This window comes from Rhinichthys klamathensis, unplaced genomic scaffold, assembly GCF_029890125.1.
Source record: "Rhinichthys klamathensis goyatoka isolate OS25496 unplaced genomic scaffold, OSU_Roscu_1.1 h1tg000130l_1, whole genome shotgun sequence".
Lineage (NCBI taxonomy): Eukaryota > Metazoa > Chordata > Actinopteri > Cypriniformes > Leuciscidae > Rhinichthys > Rhinichthys klamathensis.
Window position 1 is genome coordinate 72501 of NW_026606665.1, and position 26234 is coordinate 98734.

The following is a 26234-nucleotide window of genomic DNA, read 5'->3' on the forward strand; positions in this document are numbered from 1 at the left end:
GCGATTGGCCAGTGAGGCAGTGAGGCGGGGCAGTGCGGACAACGTCACTGTCATTCTCGTCTCTATTGAGTTCTGAAAGCATTTTACACACACACACACACACACACACACACACACACACACACACACACACACACACACACACACACACACACACACTTCCGTTCAGAATATTTTCTGTTAAACACACAGACACACATGAATGCATGAATTCAGTAGGAACTGGTGCTGAAATGAAAATGTGGTTTATTATAGAGATGTTTGAATCTCAAATTTTTTTTTTCTTCAAAGCAGGGCTTTTGGAAACACTGTGTCAAATTTTAGTATTTGTGCTGTTTGGCATCAAATTCTAAATAATAAACTTTTATACAGTCTCACGATATCTGTGTCCTCTCTGACCTCCTGTGTATGTTTGCCAATGGATAGTTTCTTCATAGCATGATGTCATTTGTGTGTATTTAAAGATGCATTGTGCAGAGATGGTATAAAACAGCAGCAATATCAAACCAGATACGGATGCACTCTTGAAAGAGCTTTATTTAACTTATAGAATTTAGTCACCAATTAAATCAAACCACATATTTTAGATTGTGTAAGTAAATAATTGTTTTGGTACACGTAAGAGCCATTTTATTACAGTCTATGGTAAGAACCTTTTTTTTCTCTTCTTTTTTTAAATTGTTTTTATTATTATATTGTTGTTATTTTATTTTACTTATTTTATATTTTATAATCCATGCTTTTATTTTGAAAATGGCTGACCGGACATCCTCGTCACGCATGACTACCGCGCAACCGGAAAAACGACTCGCATCAACATGAACAAACACCTCGGCAGCTGTCAACACACACATCTATACATCGCGATAACAACTTGAATAAAGTGCTTGAATTAATCTCGTGCATCACTGTGATCTAAGCGCATTTCCTGCGGTGTGTGTGTGTGTGTGTGTGTGTGTGATGCAGTGCGGTCGCGTGCGTTATTTCTGTCCATCTGACAGGCAGTGAATGTAAAGATCATCAGTGTGTGTGATATAAGATAGCGGCTCATGCATGAGACAGTGATGATGCAGTCTGTGCATCAGGCCTCGTGCAGGAATCATTCGTGTCTGGATTATGTATTTGGGTTAAAAGTCTAATAGTGCATGAGAGAGTTAGAAACAGTGTTAGAAACCGCAGCATGGACACTCTCCTGGACTTTGAGGATTGCATCAGAGACTCTCCTGCATTCAGGTATGAGCATCTCATTCATCATGACACACACATGTGCACATGGTTCATTAGTTCATGATGGGTAGTTGTCTTGTCTTGACTTGCATCTAAAACTGTCTAAACGACATTGTCTTGTTAGTACACATTATTTTATCATTTTAAAACAAGAAGTCTATTTAAAATTGATTTATACATTTTAAAAGCTCATGGACATGTCATTTGTAAAATACCCACTATGCCTTGGGGCGTGGTAGTGTGTCTGCTGTTTATGACTTATGCAGATGTGTGTGTGTGTGTGTGTGTGTGTGTGTGTGTTTGCAGGCAGTCCCTGGATAAATGCGAGAGTGATGTTGCAGAACTGGAGAGTCGTGTGGAGAAAGTAAGATGTACCATCCAGCATATATTTAAAAAAATCCCCGTAAGGTCTGATTATAATGCGGGTGAAGTTTTATTTTTGTGCCGAAAACATTAGTGTTTTAAGCTTAATATTATATTATAAATTAGTTTGTTTTTATATAATATTGTATCAAAGTCATATGTGTGTGTGTGTGTGTATAATATATAGGGGGCGTGTCCACTCATGATGGGGGAGGAGAGTGTGAGCCAATCAGCAGTAGGGGGCGTGTCCACTCATGATGGGGAGGAGAGAGTGAGCCAATCAGCAGTAGGGGGCGTGTCCACTCATGATGAGGAGGAGAGAGTGAGCCAATCAGCAGTAGGGGGTGTGTCCACTCAAGATGGGGGAGGAGAGAGTGAGCCAATCAGCAGTAGGGGGCGTGTCCACTCATGATGGGGAGGAGAGAGTGAGCCAATCAGCAGTAGGGGGCGTGTCCACTCATGATGGGGGAGGAGAGAGTGAGCCAATCAGCACCAAGCGGCAACCTCCCCGTCTCTCTCTTGAAACCAACACGGAAGTGAATTAAACTGCAATTCATCGAGTGGCCGCTTGAGGCTGACTGCAAAAGCGAGTCAAATCTGTATCTCCCCTATGTTAAAATGCCTCACTTCACAGCAGAAAAAAACATGTTTACAGCCTGGTGGCAAATAGTTGTTTTGGTCTATATCGCTAATTTTGCCCTTCATAACGACTGTGAGGGGGGTGAATTTTTTTTACAACTCATCCGTTGAAATTATATTAAGCCTTAAAGTTCTGCATAATTAAGGGCGTGGCCACTTGAGTGACAGGTGGATTGCCGCTGCTTTCACTGCTAGTCGTTTGTCTGCTGTCTGTTAGCGTCACCCTCAGCTGTGTTTGTGCTTTTTTCGGGATTATTTCATACAATTTAATACACGTATTATACCTTCGCCCATGCACGCCGTTGGATTCCGTCGTTGTCGAGGATGGAGAGAACAACCAGCGCTGTATTTCCAGTTGTTTCCCTCGCATGCACTAATCTGGATGTCTGACAATTTCATTGCTTTTTTGAGTTTAGATTTAAAAACGTCTGTAGATATAGAGACCACACTCATTATGCGGTACTGTTGCTCTCACGGAACAGATATGCTTATTTAACTTTGTAGTGTAAAATAAAAAGTACCGTCAGATGAAATCCTGCAGGTGTCAGAGCTTTCTCTTCGTCCATGCACACTTAAATGAGCGCGGATTTCTAGTGCATTTACTGAACTTCTGAGGTAAAATCTTTAATTGCTGGTTTAAAAGCTGGTTTAACCCATCTGAGAAATTGAGAGGCGGCCCAAATCAGATGATATCAGATGAAAATCAGACTGAATAAAGCTCTTTTACGAACTTGAACTTGACGTGCGATGCCATGCTGACTGACATGTATGTGCATGAATCACTGTCACACGCACAAGCTCAGAGCAATACTGTAAGTAACTGTCTGCATGATAATACATTTTTAACTAGCAGAATAATAATGCATCACGATACACATAGTTGACTGCTTGTATGTTGTGAGAAATGTGTGTGATCTGTGTTATGTACTGTTGTATAGCCTACATGCTCTTAACTAATTGCCCCTTTTGGGATTAAGAAAGTTGAGAAAAAAAGTAAAGTAAATAGTCTCACTTTTAGTTACGTCTTTTAACTATTAATATATTTCGAAAGGCAAAAAAAAAGAACTTTAACTATTGGCTTTAATCTTCAATCAGCTGTCACTTTAGCGTGAGGCCAGTAGCATATAGCATTAGCACCTCTGCTCCACCCACGATCCGCCTCTTTGCCCATTTTATTTTATCCGGTAGTGACGAGAGGTGACGCGCCTCCAAGATGGCGACGGTTAGCCCCGCCCACTTTAGGCTTCAAAAACGCTCTTCAGAAACCTACGGGTGACGTCACGGATACTACGTCCATATTTTTTTACAGTCTATGATCAGCACTAGGGGGCGTGTCCACTCAAGATGGGGAAGAGAGTGAGCCAATCAGCAGTAGGGGGCGTGTCCACTCAAGATGGGGAGGAGAGACTGAGCCAATCAGCAGTGGGGGGTGTGTCCACTCATGATGGGGGAAGAGAGCGTGAGCCAATCAGCAGTAGGGGGCGTGTCCATTGATGATGGGGGAGGAGAGAGTGAGCCAATCAGCAGTAGGGGGCGTGTCCACTCAAGATGGGGAGGAGAGACTGAGCCAATCAGCAGTGGGGGGTGTGTCCACTCATGATGGGGGAAGAGAGCGTGAGCCAATCAGCAGTAGGGGGCGTGTCCACTCAAGATGGGGAGGAGAGAGTGAGCCAATCAGCAGTAGGGGGCGTGTCCACTTATGATGGGGGAGGAGAGAGTGAGCCAATCAGCAGTAGGCGGCGTGTCCACTCATGATGGAGGAGAGAGTGAGCCAATCAGCAGTAGGGGGCGTGTCCACTCAAGATGGAGGAGAGAGAGTGAGCCAATCAGCAATAGGGGGCGTGTCCACTCATGATGGGGGAGGAGAGAGTGAGCCAATCAGCAGTAGGGGGCGTGTCCACTCAAGATGGGTAGGAGAGAGAATGAGCCAATCAGCAGTAGGGGGTGTGTCCACTCATGATGGGGGAGGAGAGAGAGTGAGCCAATCAGCAGTAGGGGGCATGTCCACTTATGATGGAGGAGGAGAGAGTGAGCCAATCAGCAGTAGGGGGCGTGTCCACTCATGATGGAGGAGGAGAGAGTGAGCCAATCAGCAGTAGGGGGCGTGTCCACTCAAGATGGAGAGGAGAGAGAGTGAGCCAATCAGCAATAGGGTGCGTGTCCACTCATGATGGGGGAGGAGAGAGTGAGCCAATCAGCAGTAGGGGGCATGTCCACTCAAGATGGGGAGGAGAGAGAATGAGCCAATCAGCAGTAGGGGGTGTGTCCACTCATGATGGGGAGGAGAGAGTGAGCCAATCAGCAGTAGGGGGTGTGTCCACTCATGATGGGGAGGAGAGAGAATGAGCCAATCAGCAGTAGGGGGTGTGTCCACTCATGATGGGGAGGAGAGAGTGAGCCAATCAGCAGTAGGGGGGCATGTCCACTTATGATGGGGGGAGGTGCCTGTTTTGCATATCGTGTTCTTGAATGTGGAGGCGGAGCTATAAAAAGTTTGTGAAAGGGCGTGTTTGTTTTGGTGATTTCAAATATCAACATCGTTTCTCAGAAATCGCTTACTGCACCTTTAAAAGTTTTTTTGAACGGGGAGGAATTTTTGACTTATGTCAAAAGATCAATGTAAAATAATTTTCTCAAGATATTAGCCCTTATTGTACATTTCATCTTAGCTTGATGACCGCCCCCCCCCCCCCTCTCCCTCTCTCTCTCTCTCTCTCCCACTCCCTCTCCCCCTCCCCCCCCTCTCTGTAGGTGATGAAGTTGTGTGGTCAGATGGTGGATGCGGGTCAGAACTACACCTCCTGCAATCAGCTGTTCCTCTCCGGTCTGGCCGAGTTCACCGCGTATCATAAGAACGACGGAGTTATTCTGGTGAGTACAGATGTCTGAAGGGTCACGACCTCTGGCCAGGCCTCTCATGCTGACCTCTCACTGCTTGTGTTCCTGCAGAACTGTCTGCGTCAGTTCAACCAAGGCCTTCAAGAAATGATCCAGTTTCAGACGGTGAGTCTTACTCTGTATTTCTCAGCCCTTATGTACATGTTTTGAGACTTTGTACGGGTGGAACAGAGCCACTTCTAGTGGGAATTGTCAAATTTCATTTTGAAATTGAAAAGTATCCTCTCAGTGAAAGCTGTAAAAATATCGAATTCATTACCTGATTATTTAAAATCTGCTGCAAGTTTTAATAATAACAATAAAAAACCTTGGTAAATTCAGCAATAAACCTGTACTCATGTTTAGGTTTTTCTTTCTTTCTCTCTTTGGGTTTGTTTGCTGTTGGAACTGTAATTTATAAGAGCCCTTCTAGGGACAGTTTTTTCTATGTTTATTGTATCTGTCACTATACAAATAAAACATTAAAAATACATTACCAGTAAAATCTGATTGGACGAGCCTCTTTCAAAGCTGATATTCTTATTCTTTTATTTTGGATAGCCCCTTGAGATGTACCATCTCATTTTCAAGGGGGTCCTTTCAATCACTTTTTGAAAATAACAACCAGAGCCACACATGCTCAAAACATAACAATACACAATAACATATGTAAAAAATAAAATAAAGATAAAAATAAATAAAGACCAAACTCAACAGGACATCATTCACAGCATGTTCCCCCCCAAGACCCACCACCCCCCCCCAAATTATACAATAAATTACATGAATACATTGACAGTAATACGGCCTCATAGGGTGTTCACATGACACTACAGCATTCTAATGAGAAAATAAAATCCTCAATTAAAACATGTACATGGTGTTTTTAAATGTAAAAATAGTGCTGATTTAAATGAGTGTAATGATGTAGTAGATTTCAATGACAATGGGAGGTTATTCCAGTCCATAGGAGCTTTATAATAAAATGCTCTTCTCCCAATTTCACGATGTATTCTAGGTGTAGCAAAAAATGGATGTAGCAAATGTCGTATGGGATAGGCTGAGATATGTCTGACAAAGTATTGTTGAAGATAAGGGGGGCATTTATTGGCATAATTAATGCAACTAAAAATAAACATATACCAGTGATACATTCTTCTTTCTTTAGGTTGGAGCCAGTCCAATTTTTCATATAGCGTGCAGTGATGTGTCATAAATGGATACCTTAGAACAAATCTACATATGGAATTAAATAAAAAATCTAGAGCTTTAAGAGAAGTAACACTTGATGTGTGATAAACAATATCTGCATAATCAATTAGGGGTAATAGGAGTTGCTGCGCAATACGCTTTCTTGTATCAATTGTAAAGCAATCAATTGAACAGTACAACTGACACAAATATTATTTAACTTTCTTAACTGTAGCATCAATATGATCATTGAATGATAGCTCAGTATCCAACCACAGACCCAGGTACTTAACTGTATTTACATTTACAAGAGATCTTCCATCAATCATACAGATTTGTTATTCATTCGTATTAACTTTAGAAGGTCTCAGTTTAAACAACATAGTGCAAGTTTTTTTCTTATTCAGAAAAAGGTTGTGCTCTCTGAGCCAATTCTGAACAATAATAAAATCCGATTGAAGTGCATTTTGTACTTGGTCCTTCTGGTTATACGATGTATATAAGACTGTATCATCAGCATAAAGATGAACATTACAGAATAAACAAATACTGGGCATATCATTAATATAAACAGAAAATAGGAGTGGCCCCAGCACAGAGCCTTGGGGCACACCTTTACTCATAATCAAACTAGTGGAGCATGTATTTTGTAATGCAATGTATTGACGCCCACCATGTAAATAGGCATTAAACCATAGTAAAGATATACATGCACCTGTGTAGACTTGCGCATGTTTTTGATTATAAATGTGTTTTCATGCAGATGCTGTTTGATCAGACTCAGAGAGCAATTACCCAGCAGCTCTCAAACCTGCTTTCACAGTACGTAACATCACACACACACACACACACACACACACACACACACACACACACACACACACACACACACACACACACACACACACACACGTTCACTAGGGTTGGGTTAACTACCGAGTACCGATTCACATCAAATCAATCAGTGCCAAATTTCGGTACCTGAGAAGTGAGAACGTGTGAATGAGTTTCATTTACCACACACACACACACACACACACACACGCTTTTCAGCCTCTGCAGTCTCACTATATGGGAACATGAAATGCATTTCCAGAGCCGCTCTGAGAGTCACTGAAGTTCATCAGTTTCATTCAAGAAAAACTATCGTCATATCATCATTAACACACGGAAACTCAAAGGTCTTCAACACAACCTGTCAAAATAAAAGTTCGGTTTAACTTGATAATATATTACTGATGTACAGTAGAATTTAGATATCTCAATTTAATCATAATACTAACACTAATAATAATAAATTATCAAAAATGAATTCTTTAAGGAATAATTACACTTTTGTTGTAATTTTAACAGTATAAAGCTCAGTTGTGCCGCATGTTTTTTGACAAAGTTGTTTTAATTTGGTTTGGTTTGGTTTATTTCAGACAGACAACTTAGTTTAAACACAGCTCAGCTGACAAACTACAGCATATTTACTTCTGTCTGAAACAGGTGTAGGCTGAAGCTCTTGCTTATAATGCCTACCCTTTTTGAAAAACATCTCATATTTTAAACACATAAATAAAAATAAGTATTGTCTTACATCAATATAATGTTGACAAACAAATCTAAAAAGAATACAAAACCCAAGTATTTCCTATGTAATTCAGTTTCACACTCTAGAATACAACAAAAACAGCTTATTCATTTATCACTCTTTAAATTGTTTCATATAATTTCATTGCTTTATCTTTAAATAGTTTCTTTAACTTACTTAGTGTCCCACATTTTTTTAGTTCCTCATGACAGTTATTCCATAAATTTACACCTTTAACTGAAATACAATGTTGTTTAGCATTGGTCCTCACTTGGTTCTTTTTAAAAATACAGGTTCCCCTTAAGTCATGTTGGCATACTCTTTCTGTGAACAACCCTTGGATACTTTCTGGCAATTGATGGTTTTTTGCTTTATACATGATTTGTAGTGTTTTTAGTTCTACTAATTCTTTAAACTTTAAAGCATTTAATTAAATAAAAAGGGAGTTTGTTGGCTCCTGATATGTGGTTTTCTTTATTATTCGCATTGCTCTCGTTTGAAGCATAAATATGGGATTGGTATTTGTTTTATATGTATTTCCCCATACTTCCACACAATAAATAATGTATGGAAGCACAAGGGAACAATACAAAGTATATAGTGATTTTTCATTTAAGAAATATTTAACTTTATATAATATTGCAATTGACTTTGAAATCTTGTTCTTAATATAAGATATATGGGGCTTCCAATTTAAGTTTTTGTCTATAATTACTCCAAGAAATTTATTAGCTGACACCCTTTCGATTTCAACTTCATTAATCATTAATTTACCTATTGTATTAGATGAATGATTGCCAAACACAATACATTTTGTTTTACTTATATTTAACGTTAGTTTATTCGAATCAAACCAATTTTTTAGCAGTGCCATTTCTTTTCCCATTGTATCCAAAAGTTGTTTCAGATTGTCACCAGAACAAAATAAGTTTGTATCATCAGCAAATAATATCAGTTGTAATACTTTGGAAACCTCACATATATCATTAATGTATAACAAAAAAAGCAATGGGCCCAGCACAGAGCCTTGGGGAACCCCACATGTTACCTGCACCAGTTGTGACTTGCAATTATCTATTTGGACATATTGATGCCTTTTCTCTAAGTAATTACTTATCCAAGAGTGGGCTACCCCTCTTACTCCATATTTTTTCAATTTCTCTAACAATATGGCGTGGTCGACCGTGTCAAATGCTTTCTTAATGTCTAAAAACACCCCAACTGTGTATTGTTTATTTTCTATTGCGTTGGATATTTTCTCCACAAATTCTATTAATGCATGTGTTGTTGTTCTATTACTTCTGAACCCATATTGTTTTTTGCTTAATATGTTGTATTTAATAACAAAATCATTTAATCTTGTATAAAATAATTTTTCCAATATTTTTGAAAACTGTGAAAGCAAAGAAACAGGCCTATAATTTGAAAAAGTATGTCTATCCCCAGTTTTATATATGGGTATCACTTTGGCAATTTTCATTTTTTTAGGAAATAAACCTTTTTGAAGAGACAAGTTACATATATGTACTAGAGGTTTCTCAATACACTCGATAATATGTTTTACCACACACATATCCATATCATTCCAGTCAGTTGACTTCTTATTTTTAAATGATTTAACAATATCAATTATTTCTTTTCCATCTGTTCCTCTTATAAACATTGATTGCTTATTTACACTACCCGTTTCTCTTTCCGTTCTACTTTTCCTATCAATTCCTACAATCTCCCCAGCCAGATTGGGACCAACATTGACAAAAAAATTATTGAAATCATTAGCAATTTGTTCCTTATCACTTATAATTTTATTGTTTTTTGTCATAAAATAGGTTGGGCATCCTGACCTTCCAACGTTGTTTTTTACTATTTCATTTAATATTTTCCATGTTTTTGTTATGTTATTTCTGTTATTATCCAATGTTTTACTATAGTACTCTTTCTTACTGTTTCTAATAATATTAGTCAGTTTATTTTTATATAACTTATATGCTTGCTCAGCTTCTTTAGTTATTTTTTTAATAAAAAGCTTATATAACGCATTTTTTCGTTTACATGAATTTTGGATTCCCTTTGTTAACCACGGTTTTTCAGCAAATTTCTGTTTCCCCATTTTTTCTACTAATTTAACATAAAAGATCAATGAAATTAATGTTTTATGTCTTCATTTGGTTACTAGACAATTCACAACACAGAATTTGTGGAAAACAAAACATTTAATTTTTTTTATTACCAAAATGGTTGTTTTTTATTAATATTCAAGCATGACAGTAAATGGCAGACAGCGACCAAGGCAGCTCTGGCATAATGTCAATAACACTTCTACAAATGACTTAGTTTCTTTACAGTTATTGAGGTAAACATGCCTAAGTTACAGAAAAAAGGTACCGTTAGCGACACCCAACGCTAACGTTCACACACTTTCACAGTACTAACGCGTAATGGTTTGTTCTGTGGCAGATTTGTGCCGCAGATTCGCGACACTCGGCGTGAGTTCGTCCGGATCGGAGACGACCTCGACGCCACCGTTGGGAAGAACGCTCAGGTCAGCCGACACAAACCCGTGGACGCGGAGAGAGCGACTCACTTGCTGCTCGCCACACGCAAGTGCTACCAACACTTCGCCCTGGACTACTGCCTGCAGGTACTGTCAGTCATCCGGGGTTTAAGACACACATGTTCTACGGTTTTATAGCATTTAGCTTTTTCAATGAAGTCCACATAATTATTTTTAAAAATATAGTTTTATATTATATTTCAGTTTATATTTTTATAATATATTTTATTATAGGCATATTTTATATAATATTTCAGTTTTTATTTTTATGATATATTTTATTATAGGTATATTTTATATTATATTTCAGTTTATATTTTTATAATATATTTTATTATAGGTATATTTTATATTACATTTCAGTTTATATTTTTATAATATATTTTATTGTAGGCATATTTTATATTATATTTCAGTTTATATTTTTATAATATATTTTATTATAGGCATATTTTATATAATATTTCAGTTTATATTTTTATAATATATTTTATTGTAGGCATATTTTATATTATATTTCAGTTTATGTTTTTATAATATATTTTATTATAAGCATATTTTATATTATATTTCAGTTTATATTTTTATGAGTTATTTTATTATAGGCATATTTTATATTATATTTCATTTTATATTTTTATAATATATTTTATTATAGGCATATTTTATATAATATTTCAGTTTATATTTTTATATTATATTTTATTACAGGCATGTTTTATATTATATCTCAGTTTATATTTTTATAATATATTTTATTATAGGCATATTTTATATTATATTTTAGTTTTTTATGTTATATTTTATTATAGGCATATTTTATATTATATTTCAGTTTATATTTTTATAATATATTTTATTATAGGCATATTTTATATTATATTTCAGTTTATATTTTTATAATATATTTTACTATAGGCATATTTTATATTATATTTCAGTTTATATTTTTATAATATATTTTATTATAGGCATATTTTATATTATATTTTAGTTTGTTTTTATGTTATATTTGATAATTTTATAATATTTTTAAATTATAATTTACTACAGGCATGTTTTATATTATATCTCAGTTTATATTTTTATAATATATTTTATTATAGGCATATTTTATATTATATTTTAGTTTGTTTCTATGTTATATTTTATAATTTTATAATATTTTTATATTATATTTTATTACAGGCATGTTTTATATTATATCTCAGTTTATATTTTTATAATATATTTTATTATAGGCATATTTTATATTATATTTTAGTTTGTTTTTATGTTATATTTTATAATTTTATAATATTTTTTATATTATATTTTATTACAGGCATGTTTTATATTATATTTCAGTTTATATTTTTCTAATATATTTTATTATAGGCATATTTTATATAATATTTTAGTTTGTTTTTATGTTATATTTTATTACAGGCTTGTTTTATATTATATTTTAGTTTGTTTTTATATTATAGTTTATAATTTTATAATATTTTTTATATTATATTTTATTACAGGCATGTTTATATTATATTTCAGTTTATATTTTTATAATATATTTTATTATAGGCATATTTTAGTTAGTTTTTATGTTATAATTTATTACAGGCATGTTTTATATTATACTTTAGTTGATAATTTTAAATTATATATTTTTTACAGGCATGTTGTATATTATATTTTAGCTTATATTTTTATATTATTTTATTGTAGGTATATTTTATATTTTAGTTTATTTTACATTACATTGTTGAACTGTTGTATTTTGTATTTTAAGCAGTTCGTATTCAAATTTTTTACAGCATTTAGTTTTTTTTTTCTAAAATCCACATATAATTTTAGCCAAGCAAAACCATGTTAATTTAGTTTTTCATGATCATTCTCTGAGTTTGAGCTTTTGCTGGTACTGTACCTTTAAGACTTAAATGAGCCCTTTATCAGCATAGCTTCGAAATCCACCCACATTTGAAGTTGCCCCCGAACATGATTGAAATGTATTTTTTTTTTTTTTTTTTTGCAGCTGAATAATTTCAAGGTCCAACAGAAGCTTGATATTCTGAATTCGGTGAGCTCTAATCAGAAAACTTTATAAATACTATGACATCTTGTTCAGATGAATGTAAACTGACTAAAATCATCTTTCTGTCTCAGGTCTTCTCGTATTTTCACGCTCAGTACACATTTTTCCACCAGGGATTCGACCTGCTGAGAGATCTAGAACCGACCATGAAGACGATGGCCTCACAGGTCAAACATGAACACACACATCACGCCCAGTTTATACCCCCCCCCCCCCCCACACACACACACACACACACAACAAACCCCTTTACATAGACACACAGTATTTGAATGCTAATGTTTCATGGATATTAGAAGTTTAATATGAGTAATATGTGTGCGCAGCTCTCTCAGCTGTCGTCTGACTGCACTGCCAAGAGGAAAGACCTGGAAAACACACACCTGCTCGTTCAGCAAAGGGTGAGATTTTAGTGCCTCTTATATACGTTTTGACGACCACATAAAACAAGTTTGGAGGTACAATTTAGGGTCTTATAGCTAGTGTACTCTTAAAAGTAGCATTTAAAAAAAATACTCAATGCTCATTACTCAGTACTCAAAAGCCATTACTCAATACTCAAAATACTCAGTATTCATTACTCAGAAACTACTCCATACTCAATGCTCATTACTCAATACTCAAAAAAGACTCAGTACTCAACAAATACTCAATAATCATTACTACTATATACTCAAAACACATAACGCAATCAAAACTCATTACTCAAAAGATACTCATTACTCAAAAAATGCTCTACTCATTACTCAATGCTCATTATTCATTTAAACTCATTATTCATGTAGAAATACTAAATATAATATTTAAAATGTACATTTCTATCTAAACATTTCTTATATACGTAAACATTTCTTCAATATAAGACTCTCTGAAATGAGAAATTCACTAAATTGTAAAATGATTCTGTCACGGTACAAAAAGCAGATCAGAAGCAAATCATCTTCCGGACCTTCAACTTAGTTCTTCAAAAGTAATGCTTTACAATATTGCATTACTCCCTAAAAAAGTAACTAATTGCGTTACTTTTTATGTAAAGCGTTCCTTTTTCTCACCTGGCTGAGGCTCAATCTCTTTTTTTTTGCAAGTGTTTAATGCAGTAATGAATTCAATAACATAGCCTATATAACACATACATTCATTGTATATAAAAAAAACACATTTAGAATATAATTATTAGGGCTGTATTATTATTATCTCCCAGTCGATTTATTGGTCGATGCGTCCTGGCTCGACCAAAATTCTGATTGGTCGATTTTTTGCCGTGTTAATTTCATCAGGTGGAAAGCACTAATTGCTAATGGGGGTGTTTTCAGCGCACCCCTGTTTCACAGGTGACAGTCGGTCTTCAGAAAACCCCCCTTGTTTTGGATTAGCCCAACCCAATGCCTAAACCTAATGCGCAGTTGCTCTGTGCCGACTGTTTGTATTTGTTTTGAGCCTATGCTTTATTTTTCAGTTATGCACTTTATTTAGTTTCTGCTCTCGTCTTGATCTGGTTTGTTTAATAAATATTTTTATTTTTTATTAAAGTGGACGTGCCTTTTGTGTTTAAGAGGAAAAGCTTTAAGTTAATAGTCTATTCGTGTCTCAGCCGCGAAGCTGAGCTCCTATGTTCAGCCTGGCTGAAATGATAGTGTCTATCAGTTATTATAACTAGTGCTGTCAAATGATTAAAATATTTAATCGCGATTAATCGCATTAGTGTCACAGTTAACTCGCGATTAATCACACATTTTTATCTATTCTAAATGTCTCTTGGTTTCTTTTTGTCCCATTATTTTTTCTCATTTTAATGCTCTTATCAACATGGAAAAGTGGATCGGCTTGCTTTGTGCAAATGTTTTTCATTGAAAACAACATTGGCATATACAGTGTTCAATCTCACACTAACATTCTCACTTGGAGCAAATAATCTCTCACACAATGTAACACTGTCCATCAATAAAAGGGTGAAAGAAATACTGACGAGGTCCTGATATTGACGAGGGGGCGGAGAATTCTCATCAGCTGTGTGTGTGTGTGTGTGTGTGTGTGTGTGTGCTTGGCCATCAAGTGGTGTTTCAGACTGGACGCGCTGCGATGATGATAGCTCAGTTCACAACGACAAAACACACAGATCATTTTGGTCTCGTCAATGGAACCATTTGGCAACTTTTTATACGTAAACTTTCCATTCAGAATCTTATTGGCATCCATTTCGGCGTCTCGCGCTCGCCATCCACTCAAAACGTAACGTTAACCAACTATTTGGCCGGCTCGCAAGCCTAAACGGGTGTGTGTGCGGCGTGCCTGCTGTTTTGTTTCCGGTCTAGCTAGATCCGCTTGCGCTTTGGTCGACAAAGCAACAAAACGTCCTCGCGCGGCTCAAGCCATAGAAATGAATGGGTTTCATCATAGCGCCGCGCCGCGTCCTGTTGCAAAAGCATGTGAAAAAAACTACAAAGTTTGCTAGGCCAAAAAGACTGTTAATCGCGCGATAAAAAAATTAACGCCGTTAAAATGGGTTTGCGTTAACGCCGTTAATAACGCGTTTAACTGACAGCCCTAATTATAACATATGACAAAAACAATTGTCTAAATTATGGCGCATATTCCTCAACAGTTCTTGTGCTGATATCACTAGTTGACATAGTACTATTTTCGGAAATCATAGGCTAGCTATAATATTACGCAGTGGCACGTGATGTCAGAGCCGACAAACTCGAGTGTGTCATTTCAGTGCAAAATAATTAGGTCAAAAACGATTTAATAGCCTACTAGTTTTTGTTTATTTATAATTCATTTAGGCGGACAAGGCTACTAAGTACTGCGCAGCTAATTAATCTAACTTTTTTTTTTACGCGTTTTTCCGGGTTCCCCCCTCCCTTTTTAGTCGATTTCTAGTCGAAATTTCAGGACTTAAGTCGACCAAGATTTTCTTTGGTTGATTACAGCCCTAATTATTATTATCTGAGCACTTAGAACGGAGCGCAGCTGGAAGAAAACAGAACTAGAGGTATTTCGTATTTCATGGAAGGATAGTGCTATTGCATACAGAAAGACCTTAAAACTGTTAGATCTGCTTACTTTTCGAATCTACCTTTTATGTCAAAAAATTCTAGAAAAGGCGTTATCCTCACAACTGAGCTGCTTTTTAACCCCCCCCCCCCCCCCCAACATGTCAACATCAGAAAATAAAACAGTTTGTTAAACCTTTTCAAAATGGTCTGTTCAGTCATAGTGAGTTTGGGAGCTGATATGATTCTGGAGGTTGATATTTTGATGGTGTACGTCTGATAACGGTTGATAATGATTGTGTGTGTGTTTGGTAGGATGCGTCTGGAGAGGCGGTTATTGTGTGTAATCCGTCTGACGGAGGAACGATTCAAGGCTACCTGTTCAAACGTTCTCGCAAGAAGAACAAGACATGGAAGAGGTGAGAGACCCAGTGTCTGAGATAATATTTTAAAAAAATGATTCAAATTTTGAATTAGTCTTTATATTTTCCAAAAATTTTAAAGTTTAAATTTTTTAATGACGAAAATCATGATAAAGATTTACATGATAAAGAGATCGACAGGAGAGGAACACAAATAAAGATCAAGTGAAATGTTACAAAATTCAGTTAAACATATAAATATGGAAAACTACAACGAAAGTGTAGTTTTTGTAGTTAAGATTATATTTCATAATTCTGAAACCGAGTGTATATAATAAACTATTTTAACCCTGGAGATAAAGATATCTTTATACTGTTTACATAATCTTGTCAACATCAAGTGCTTAACAGATGCACTGTTTTGTAATTGTTTCCATCTTTCAGGTGCTGGTTTTACACTGAAAATAATCAGTTAATCTACTCAAAATCACACAAGGTAAACCATTATCCATATCAGTCTATCAGTGACCGATCACATTAGCATGTTTCACACAGTGTGTGTGCTTGTCTGTGTGTGTTTTAGGAGCAGCCTCTTGTTCTGTTCGATGATCTGCGTCTGTGTGCAGTGAAATCTCTGGATGTGGTCGACCGCCGTTTCTGTTTTGAGCTTCTGTCAGTGCAGAAGTAAGATGATGATAACACACACACATATCGCCAGCTTGATATCGACATATTCATATTCATAATCATTACGAGCAGAACGTCTCTGCTTATCCTGAGATGTTATAATTTAATAATAAAAAGGTGATTGTGTTATAGGGCTGGGTAAAAAAATAAAGATTCCTCGATATTAATCGATTCTCATTTTTACGAACCGATATCGATTCTTAAATCTCAAGAATCTATTAGTCATCCTGTTTTCATTTGATGAATGAATGGATCATTGTAGCGCGCATCCCATCCAATAAATGGCAATAATCTTTGTGCTTTGTTGCTATTGATACTAAATAAAGTCTCAAATTTCAAATTACGTCCATTTTCTTACGAAATTTAAAAACATAAATAGCGTTTTGGCGCTGTGGCGTGAGATCGCTCTGGCTCAGCTCAAGAGAAGCTCATGATCTCCTCTTCTGCCTTAATAATACCAGTTACAGCGCCAAATAAACATGAATGAGCGTCTGAAAGTGTGTTAAAGATAGAGAACAACTTATCGAAATCCGTATCATGTCACATGGAATCGCTCAATCAGTGTTTCATCTGTGGAAAGACGTCAGTAAAACGCTTGTAAACAATGTCATGTAACGTCACATTTACCTCAGAAAAACCATATGTGACCATAAACTCGTTAATCAGCTAGAAATATTAACTCTAAAGAGGAGCATTTTGCTAAATATATGCACCATATTACATATTCATTATAATTTTTAACGTTCTTCAATATTTAATGCATGTTTGAATAAATCTGGCAAGTTTTTATGACAGCCACCATTTAAATGTTTATATTTCATATAACTTTATTATTATAAAAATAAATAAGTGTAATTTAAGTGTTTGTATAGCTACAAATCAGTTCATTTTTACCTTCAATATTATAGTAGGCTAATGAAGCCTATAGGCTACAACTGACTCTCATAGTTTACAGCATTAGTTAAGAGATTTGTTTTCCTTGAGAGAATTTGCCATGTATTGTACCGGATATCCAAAATAATCCATATTGAATCGAATCGGAATCGAATTGCAAGCTTGTGAATCGAAATCGAATCGAATTGTGAAATTTGTGTCAATACCCAGCCCTATTGTGTTAGTAATTGTGCATCTTTGTGTTTGCATGCACAGGTGTTGTGTGTTACAGGCCGATTCTGAGGAGCTGAAGTTGGCGTGGATTAATGCCGTTCAGGGCTGTATAGACATTGCGTACCGCGATCAAGTAACAGATCAAAACACTCAGGTACAAACACACACACACACATTTGCACACATATTACTTTTTCACATTTGTTGTTTTACACTTTCGCTAATTTACTTAAACTCACCCTTACAGAAGCTTTTTGGCATCAACTCAATTTGACTCAACAAAATGTTCAGTTGTAAAATATATCTGGAAATATTGAATGAAATGATGAGTTACAAAAATCCAGTTTCACAAACAAAAGAGGCTTTCGCACCGGAGGAACCTTATATAGTTCCTAGAACTATTGGCGGAAGTAGCCGGTTATTGGCGCGTTCGCACCGCAGGAACTAGGAATGATTTTAGCTCTAGGAACTCCTTTAGGAGGAACTCATTTCGCTCCTGCTTCAGAGTCGGTCTAAACCAGCGCTATAGGAACTATCGTATAGGAACTTCCTCTACTGACTTTCTCTTTCGTCCTTACTTTACTGTAGGGGCAAGCAGGGGACGCTTGCTGCTGTCTTTTTTTTTATCCATTGCTGATATGCTACTTAGCTAGCTACCGTAGACTGTCAGCTGCTTGCTCGCGCAATTTCATGACGCAGGAGGGGTGCGGTGGGGTGGAGATGCGAGCGCCAGGCGGAGTTTCAGTGGAGCTGGTGATTGGATGAGAGCAGTTGACCAATGTAAGCTGTCCGGCCGGACAGCTTACATTGGTCAACTTCTCTGCGGCTGTACAGCCAATAGAGTGAATGGATTTTTTTCATTCTTTTTTCTATTCATATTGTTAGGATTGTACTATATAACCATAACCAGCATCTAAACGAGGATATTAATAATGAACAATCTTTGAAATCGTATACCCTAGCTTTAAACAGATCGTAAACTAATGAACACGGAGAATGCGAGCGCTGTGTGGCTCTGGCGTTCTCAGCGCGTCAAAATAAAAGTCACAACAACAAGCGCGGCTTACGTCACTTCAGAGTTCCTACTGGCGCTTGAACGCAACCAGGAAAATGTTCCTAAGGGAACCATTAGTTCTCAGGGAACCACCCTAGTGGGCGAGTTAGGGATCCACCCTAGTGGCTAGTTAGGGAACCACCCTAGTGGCTGGTTAGGGATCCACCCTAGTGGGCGAGTTAGGGAACCACCCTAGTGGCTAGTTAGGGAACCATCCTAGTGGCTGGTTAGGGAACCATCCTAGTGGCTGGTTAGGGATCCACCCTAGTGGCTAGTTAGGGAACCACCCTAGTGGCTGGTTAGGGATCCACCCTAGTGGGCGAGTTAGGGAACCATCCTAGTGGCTAGTTAGGGAACCATCCTAGTGGCTAGTTAGGGATCCACCCTAGTGGCTAGTTAGGGAACCACCCTAGTGGCTGGTTAGGGATCCACCCTAGTGGGCGAGTTAGGGAACCATCCTAGTGGCTAGTTAGGGAACCATCCTAGTGGCTAGTTAGGGAACCATCCTAGTGGCTGGTTAGGGATCCACCCTAGTGGGCGAGTTAGGGAACCATCCTAGTGGCTAGTTAGGGAACCATCCTAGTGGCTGGTTAGGGATCCACCCTAGTGGCTAGTTAGGGAACCATCCTAGTGGCTGGTTAGGGATCCACCCTAGTGGGCGAGTTAGGGAACCACCCTAGTGGCTTGTTAGGGATCCACCCTAGTGGCTAGTTAGGGAACTAGTGGCTGGTTAGGGATCCACCCTAGTGGGCGAGTTAGGGAACCACCCTAGTGGCTAGTTAGGGAACCATCCTAGTGGCTGGTTAGGGAACCATCCTAGTGGCGAGTTAGGGAACCACCCTAGTGGCTAGTTAGGGAACCATCCTAGTGGCTGGTTAGGGATCCACCCTAGTGGGCGAGTTAGGGAACCATCCTAGTGGCTAGTCAGGGAACCATCCTAGTGGCTGGTTAGGGATCCACCCTAGTGGCTAGTTAGGGAACCATCCTAGTGGCTGGTTAGGGATCCACCCTAGTGGGCGAGTTAGGGAACCACCCTAGTGGCTAGTTAGGGATCCACCCTAGTGGCTAGTTAGGGAACCATCCTAGTGGCTGGTTAGGGATCCACCCTAGTGGGCGAGTTAGGGAACCACCCTAGTGGCTAGTTAGGGAACCATCCTAGTGGCTGGTTAGGGATCCACCCTAGTGGGCGAGTTAGGGAACCACCCTAGTGGCTAGTTAGGGAACCATCCTAGTGGCTAGTTCGGGAACCACCCTAGTGGCTAGTTAGGGAACCACCCTTGTGGTTAGTTAGGGAACCACCCTTGTGGTTAGTTAGGGAACCACCCTAGTGGCTAGTTAGGGAACCACCCTTGTGGTTAGTTAGGGAACCACCCTAGTGGCTAGTTAGGGAACCACCCTTGTGGTTAGTTAGGGAACCACCCCAGTGGCTAGTTCCTAGAGCTACCCAGTGCGAAAGCCCCTAAAATGGTATTCATTGGTCAAAAGCTGTGTAGTTTACATAAGTACCATCTTAGATTGGTTTAAGTCATATTTTCCTCCGGTGCTCTTCGCATGTCGGTCAAAAATTACCAAATTATTATTTTCAAGGAAATAAATGTGGCCAGTGAAAATGCCGAGTGGCTAGTAACTTTGGAAAACCACTAGCCACAGTGGCCGGTGAGCAAAAAACTTAATGTCAAGCCCTGATTGTATCGTGTCATTTGCATATTGTGTGTGTCTAGGTGAAGGAGAGCTCCGCCCCTGTGCCCGTCTTAGACCCGCCCCCTCCCCCCGCCGCTCTGGGCGTGGCTCTCCGTGGCAACGGTAACCAACGCTGCTGCGACTGTGGGGAGGCGGAGCCTCGCTGGGCCAGCGTGAACCTCGGCATCACCATGTGCATCGAGTGCTCGGGCATCCACAGGTCATTTCACATCTACAAGCTCCTCTTCCAATGTTGTATTAACAATACATAAACTAGATTGTAGTCAACTTACACGACATTATGATATAAAGCGGTAAACATGGTTTACATAGTATTACTCATGAACTCTATGATATTTAATGGGTTTGATATAAGGTTTTTGATTTGTGTTGACAGGAGTCTTGGCGTTCATCTGTCCAAAGTTCGATCACTCACTCTTGATTCCTGGGAGCCGGAACAGTTAAAGGTCTGACATTCATTTAATTTGAACTGTTTTATCAAAATCTCTGATAGTTACAGCACAAAATATTGTGAATGTACAAATAAAAAAATGACATGTTACCAAATAGCATTTATTTTATGATCTATTTTTACTTAGGTGTGTTTATTGTCTCTGATTCTAATCTCATCTGCATCTGAGCTCGGCCAGTTATGCTTCTGTTTTGCTATTGGTTGATCTTTGTTTAACTCCGCCCCCTTCACAGCTGCTATGTGTTCTGGGTAATGAAGTCATTAATGGCATTTATGAGCGTAACCCGATAGATGGACTACAGAAGCCCAGCGCAGGCAGTCCACGGTACGAGTCTCTCACACACCACAAACAGGAAGTGTGTTTCACACACACATGTTGGAATATTAAGAGCTTTGAATGTATTCATGATCATCGTCACTGCCTCTCTCAGGCAGGATAAAGAACAGTGGATTCGGCTCAAGTATGTGGAGAAAAGATTCGTGTCGCGGGATCCTGATGGTCCTGAGGCTGGTGAGTGTGTTGGTGCTGTTTATCTTTTTATAAATATTATTTTTAATATATAAAACACCTGTTCTTTTGATTAAAAATAATTATTTTAGCATTAAAATAACTTCATTTAAAATTATTATTATAATTAAAATAATTTAATTTTAATTTATTAAATAATAATTAAATATTATAATTATTTTAATTGTTAATTAAAATATTTTATTTTAATTGATTTAATTTAAATTATTGACATTTTAAATGTAATTATTTTGATTAAAGTTTTATTTTATAATTAAAGTAATTATATAATTAAAGTAATTATATAATTGTATACAATACAATTTAATTTAACATAAAATATAGTATAATTGCATGTAATATAAAATATAATTTAATACAAACATTATTTAATTTAATATAAAATACAATTTAAAAGCAATTATTTTAATTAATTAAAACTTACATTATTTTAATTTAATTATTTTGTCTTTATAAATTAATGTATTAATTAGCAGTGTAATGATATTTAAGATTTTAAATAATTTTAATAAAATACTATAATTTGAATTAATTAAAACATAATTAAGACATAACATTATTTTAATTAAAATGTTAATTCAAATATTTTATAATATATTCTACAGTTAAATTATTAAAATTTATTTATAAAATAATTATTTTATAATTCAAATGAATGTATTAATTAGCAGTGAACGATAATTAGGACACAGCGTAAGAACACACGTTTCTTCTGGACGTCTAGCATCAGCAAAGCCGCGTGCCGGAGAGAGGCTGTATCAGGCGTCGCTGAACGGGCACCTCGTTGCCATGGCGACGGCGCTGGCCGAGGGTGCGGAAGTGAACTGGAGTGATCCTGAGCGGGAGGGCCGGACGGCTCTGATTGGTTCAGCCATCGGGGTGAGTGACAGCGGCCTCCTGGAGTCTGAAGGTTGTTAAAGGGATGATTTACTCACCCAGAAGCCATTCTAGGAGTATATTACTTTCTTCTTTCAAACGAACACAATCAGAGTTATATTAATAAATTATGATGGATAGATGCACTTTTATGATGGATAGATGCACTTTTATGATGGATAGATGCACTTTTATGATGGAAAGATGCACTTTTACGATGGTTAGATGCACTTTTATGATGGATGGATGCACTTTTATGATGGATAGATGCACTTTTATGATGGATAGATGCACTTTTATGATGGACAGATGTACTTTTATGATGGATAGATGCACTTTTATGATGGACAGATGCACTTTTATGATGGACAGATGCACTTTTATGATGGATAGATGCACTTTTATGATGGATAGATGCACTTTTATGATGGACAGATGCACTTTTATGATGGATAGATGCACTTTTATGATGGATGGATGCACTTTTATGATGGATAGATGCACTTTTATGATGGATAGATGCACTTTTATCATGGATAGATGCACTTTTATGATGGACAGATGCACTTTTATGATGGATAGATGCACTTTTATGATGGATAGATGCACTTTTATGATGGACAGATGCACTTTTATGATGGATAGATGCACTTTTATGATGGATGGATGCACTTTTATGATGGATAGATGCACTTTTATGATGGATAGATGCACTTTTATGATGGACAGATGTACTTTTATGATGGATAGATGCACTTTTATGATGGACAGATGCACTTTTATGATGGATAGATGCACTTTTATGATGGATAGATGCACTTTTATGATGGAAAGATGCACTTTTATGATGGAAAGATGCACTTTTATGATGGATAGATGCACTTTTATCATGGATGGATGCTCTTTTATGATGGACGGATGCACTTTTATGATGGATAGATGCACTTTTATGATGGATAGATGCACTTTTATGATGGATAGATGCACTTTTACGATGGATAGATGCACTTTTACGATGGACGGATGCACTTTTATGATGGACGGATGCACTTTTATGATGGATAGATGCACTTTTATGATGGATAGATGCACTTTTATGATGGATAGATGCACTTTTATGATGGAAAGATGCACTTTTACGATGGATAGATGCACTTTTATGATGGATGGATGCACTTTTATCATGGATAGATGCACTTTTATCATGGATAGATGCACTTTTATGATGGACGGATGCACTTTTATGATGGATAGATGCACTTTTATGATGGATGAATGCACTTTTATGATGGACGGATGCACTTTTATGATGGATAGATGCACTTTTATGATGGATGGATGCACTTTTATGATGGATGGATGCACTTTTATGATGGATAGATGCACTTTTATGATGGAAAGATGCACTTTTATAATGGATATGCACTTATATGGAAAGAAGAAAGTCAGCTAGGATGGCTTCAGGGTGAGTAAATCATGGGCTAATTTTCATTTTTTGGGTGAACTATCCCTTTAAATGCGTGTGATTCTGGTCTTCAGTGATGTGTGTGTGTGTGGCAGGGCTCTCTGCTGGCGTGTGAGTTTCTGCTACAGAACGGCTCTAATGTGAATCACAGAGATCAGCACGGTCAGGGCGCTCTTCACGCCGCCGCCACATACGGACACACCGGGTACCAAACATCATGTCTCGATCACACACTTATCGTGACTGATGTCTAATGATGATAATAATCTGTGATTGGTCACTTCAGACAGGTGTGTCTGCTGCTCAAGAGAGGAGCCAATCAGTATGCAGCTGACGAAAAGGGAAACGATCCACTCAGTATCGCCATAGAAACCGCCCACGCTGACATCGTCACTTTGTGAGTAATCAGTCTGTGTGTGTGTGTGTGTGTGTGTGTTAGAAATCATAATAATGCAGTGTGTGTGTGTTTCAGGTTGAGAATGGCCCGAATGAATGAGGAAATGAGGGATTCAGAGGGATTCTTCGGATCTGTTGGTAAGATTTAGTATTAATAAGTATTAATTAATATGAATAGAAAGTTCTAAAAGAACAGCATTTATTTGAAATATAATCTTTTGTAACATTATAAATGTCTTTATTGTCACTTTTGATCAATTTAATACGTCCTTGCTGAATAATGTAACTAAAGTGTTATTTTATAATTAAAATAATTAGATAATTGTAATTTTAATTAAAATGTAAAACATTTAAAAAGGAGATGCCGTCAGTTACATTAGGACGAACTAGATCTTAATTATTATATTCTATGATATCTTTATAAATGTCTTTACTGTCACTTTTGGTCAGTTAAATGCATGCTTGCTAAATACATTTTCTTTATTTTTTAAAATCTGACATATCTCGAACTTTTGAATGATAGTGAACCACATAAATTTGAACCGTTTTCAACACTGATAATAATTATAAATGTTTCTTGAGCATCAGATGAGATCATCATATTAGAGTGATTTGTGAAGGATCATGTGACACTGAAGACTGGAGTAATGATGTTGAAAATACAGCTTTGATCACAGGAATAAATTACACTTTATTATATATTCACATAGAAAACAGTTATTTAAAATTGTAATAATATTTCAGAATTTTTACTGTATTTTTGGTCAAATAAATGCAGCCCTGGTGAGCAGAAGAGACTCTTTTCAAGATATCCTAATTATTCCGAACTTTTGACTGTTACTTTATGTCAAGTTCAGTTTGTAGTGAATCTTTGCCAACAACAACAAATAAAAACTCTTCTCTGGCTTTTCCTCAGGAGACGATGAAACATTCCAGGATATTTTCCGTGATTTCAGTAACATGGCGTCACACGACCCCGAGAAACTCTCTCGCCGTCAGTTCGTCCGCAGCTGTGAGGACGAAGACGAGAAAAGCTAGTCATGGGTCACGTGAGGTCAGAGGTCACGCTGATGCACTATGGGACAAGGGAACAAAACGCAAATCTTAATGTTACAACTCTTAATGTGACTCTGAGTGTGTGTGTGAGCATCAATGTGACTGTTTTAATGAGTGTGTTTCCGGTCCGACTCATTTCATCCACACATATGAACTGACTCGTGCTCTGTTGGTTTTACTGAAGGCTTTTGACACGTACGTTTGTGAACTATTTTATATTGTGCTGCAGTGAAATACGCAGGTTGTACTACACTGAACTTGCAGTAAATACAGTGGTTGTTTAGGATAAGTCAACATGAAACCAAAAGTGACCTTACTTTCCCCTCTGGGTCTCTTCGGTCGGAAAAAATACAGAAACATTTTGCTTCATCAGATTTCGGTGACACTTTAGCTATGTAAACACACACAAAAAATAATGAACATGATTCAGATATATTAAAGGGATAGTTCACCCCAAAATGTAAACTCTGTCAGTAATTACTCTCCCTCATGTTGTTCAACCCCGTAAGACGTTCGTTCATCTTCAGAACACAAATTAAGATATTTTTTATTAAATCTGAGAGCTGGATCACTCCTCCATAGGCTTCTATGTTATTGAAACTTGCCGGCCCTGAAAAGTTAGTAAAGACATCGTTAAAATAGTCCGAGTGACTACAGTGGCTCAACCTTAAGTTTATCAAGCGACGAGAATACTTTTTGAGCGCAAAAAACAAACAAAAATAACGACTTTATTCAACTATATTACAACTTTATTCAACTGTATTACCAACAACCCAGAAGCGCTGCGCTGTTACACTACGTGAAATCTCGAGGCCAACAGAGAAGGAAATGAATAGTTGAATAAAGTCGTTATTTTTGTTTGTTTTTTGCGCTCAAAAAGTATTCTCGTCGCTTGATAAACTTAAGGTTGAGCCACTGTAGTCACTCGGACTATTTTAACGATGTCTTTACTAACTTTTCAGGGCCGGCAAGTTTCAATAACATAGAAGCCTATGGAGGAGTGATCCAGCTCTCAGATTTAATCAGAAATATCTTAATTTGTGAACGAAGATG

General features: G+C 37.2%; 2 protein-coding genes across 3 annotated transcripts in view; both read left to right on the forward strand.

The window, feature by feature from the left end:
- ilkap (integrin-linked kinase-associated serine/threonine phosphatase) overlaps nucleotides 1-380 on the forward strand; it is a 6353-nt gene extending 5973 nt beyond the window's left edge. For both annotated transcript variants that reach the window (XM_056256691.1, XM_056256693.1), the window contains exon 10: nucleotides 1-380. This exon is cut by the window's left edge and continues 65 nt beyond it. In XM_056256691.1, the coding sequence (XP_056112666.1) occupies nucleotides 1-76 (76 nt within the window). In that variant the 3' untranslated portion in view covers nucleotides 77-380.
- A 401-nt stretch (nucleotides 381-781) lies between these two features.
- zgc:162872 (BAR_ACAPs and ArfGap_ACAP domain-containing protein) lies at nucleotides 782-25563 on the forward strand. Its single transcript, XM_056256682.1, has 22 exons — nucleotides 782-1233; nucleotides 1534-1591; nucleotides 4981-5100; nucleotides 5179-5232; nucleotides 7061-7119; nucleotides 10331-10514; nucleotides 12442-12486; nucleotides 12573-12668; nucleotides 12828-12902; nucleotides 15813-15916; nucleotides 16304-16355; nucleotides 16443-16543; nucleotides 17696-17807; nucleotides 20429-20607; nucleotides 20785-20854; nucleotides 21093-21184; nucleotides 21291-21370; nucleotides 22113-22267; nucleotides 23825-23934; nucleotides 24016-24126; nucleotides 24202-24263; nucleotides 25042-25563. The coding sequence occupies exons 1-22, from the start codon at nucleotides 1181-1183 to the stop codon at nucleotides 25161-25163; spliced, it is 2094 nt and encodes a 697-aa protein (XP_056112657.1). The 5' UTR covers nucleotides 782-1180; the 3' UTR covers nucleotides 25164-25563.
- Nucleotides 25564-26234: the final 671 nt, after the last annotated feature.

Bases quoted from the DNA above. Each gene is read 5' to 3' on its own strand.
- zgc:162872 (XM_056256682.1), top strand. From the start codon at position 1,181: ATGGACACTCTCCTGGACTTTGAGGATTGCATCAGAGACTCTCCTGCA. The intron at 15,917-16,303 runs GTGAGAGACCCA...TCCATCTTTCAG, and splicing joins AAGAACAAGACATGGAAGAG to GTGCTGGTTTTACACTGAAA. The intron at 24,264-25,041 runs GTAAGATTTAGT...GCTTTTCCTCAG, and splicing joins GGGATTCTTCGGATCTGTTG to GAGACGATGAAACATTCCAG.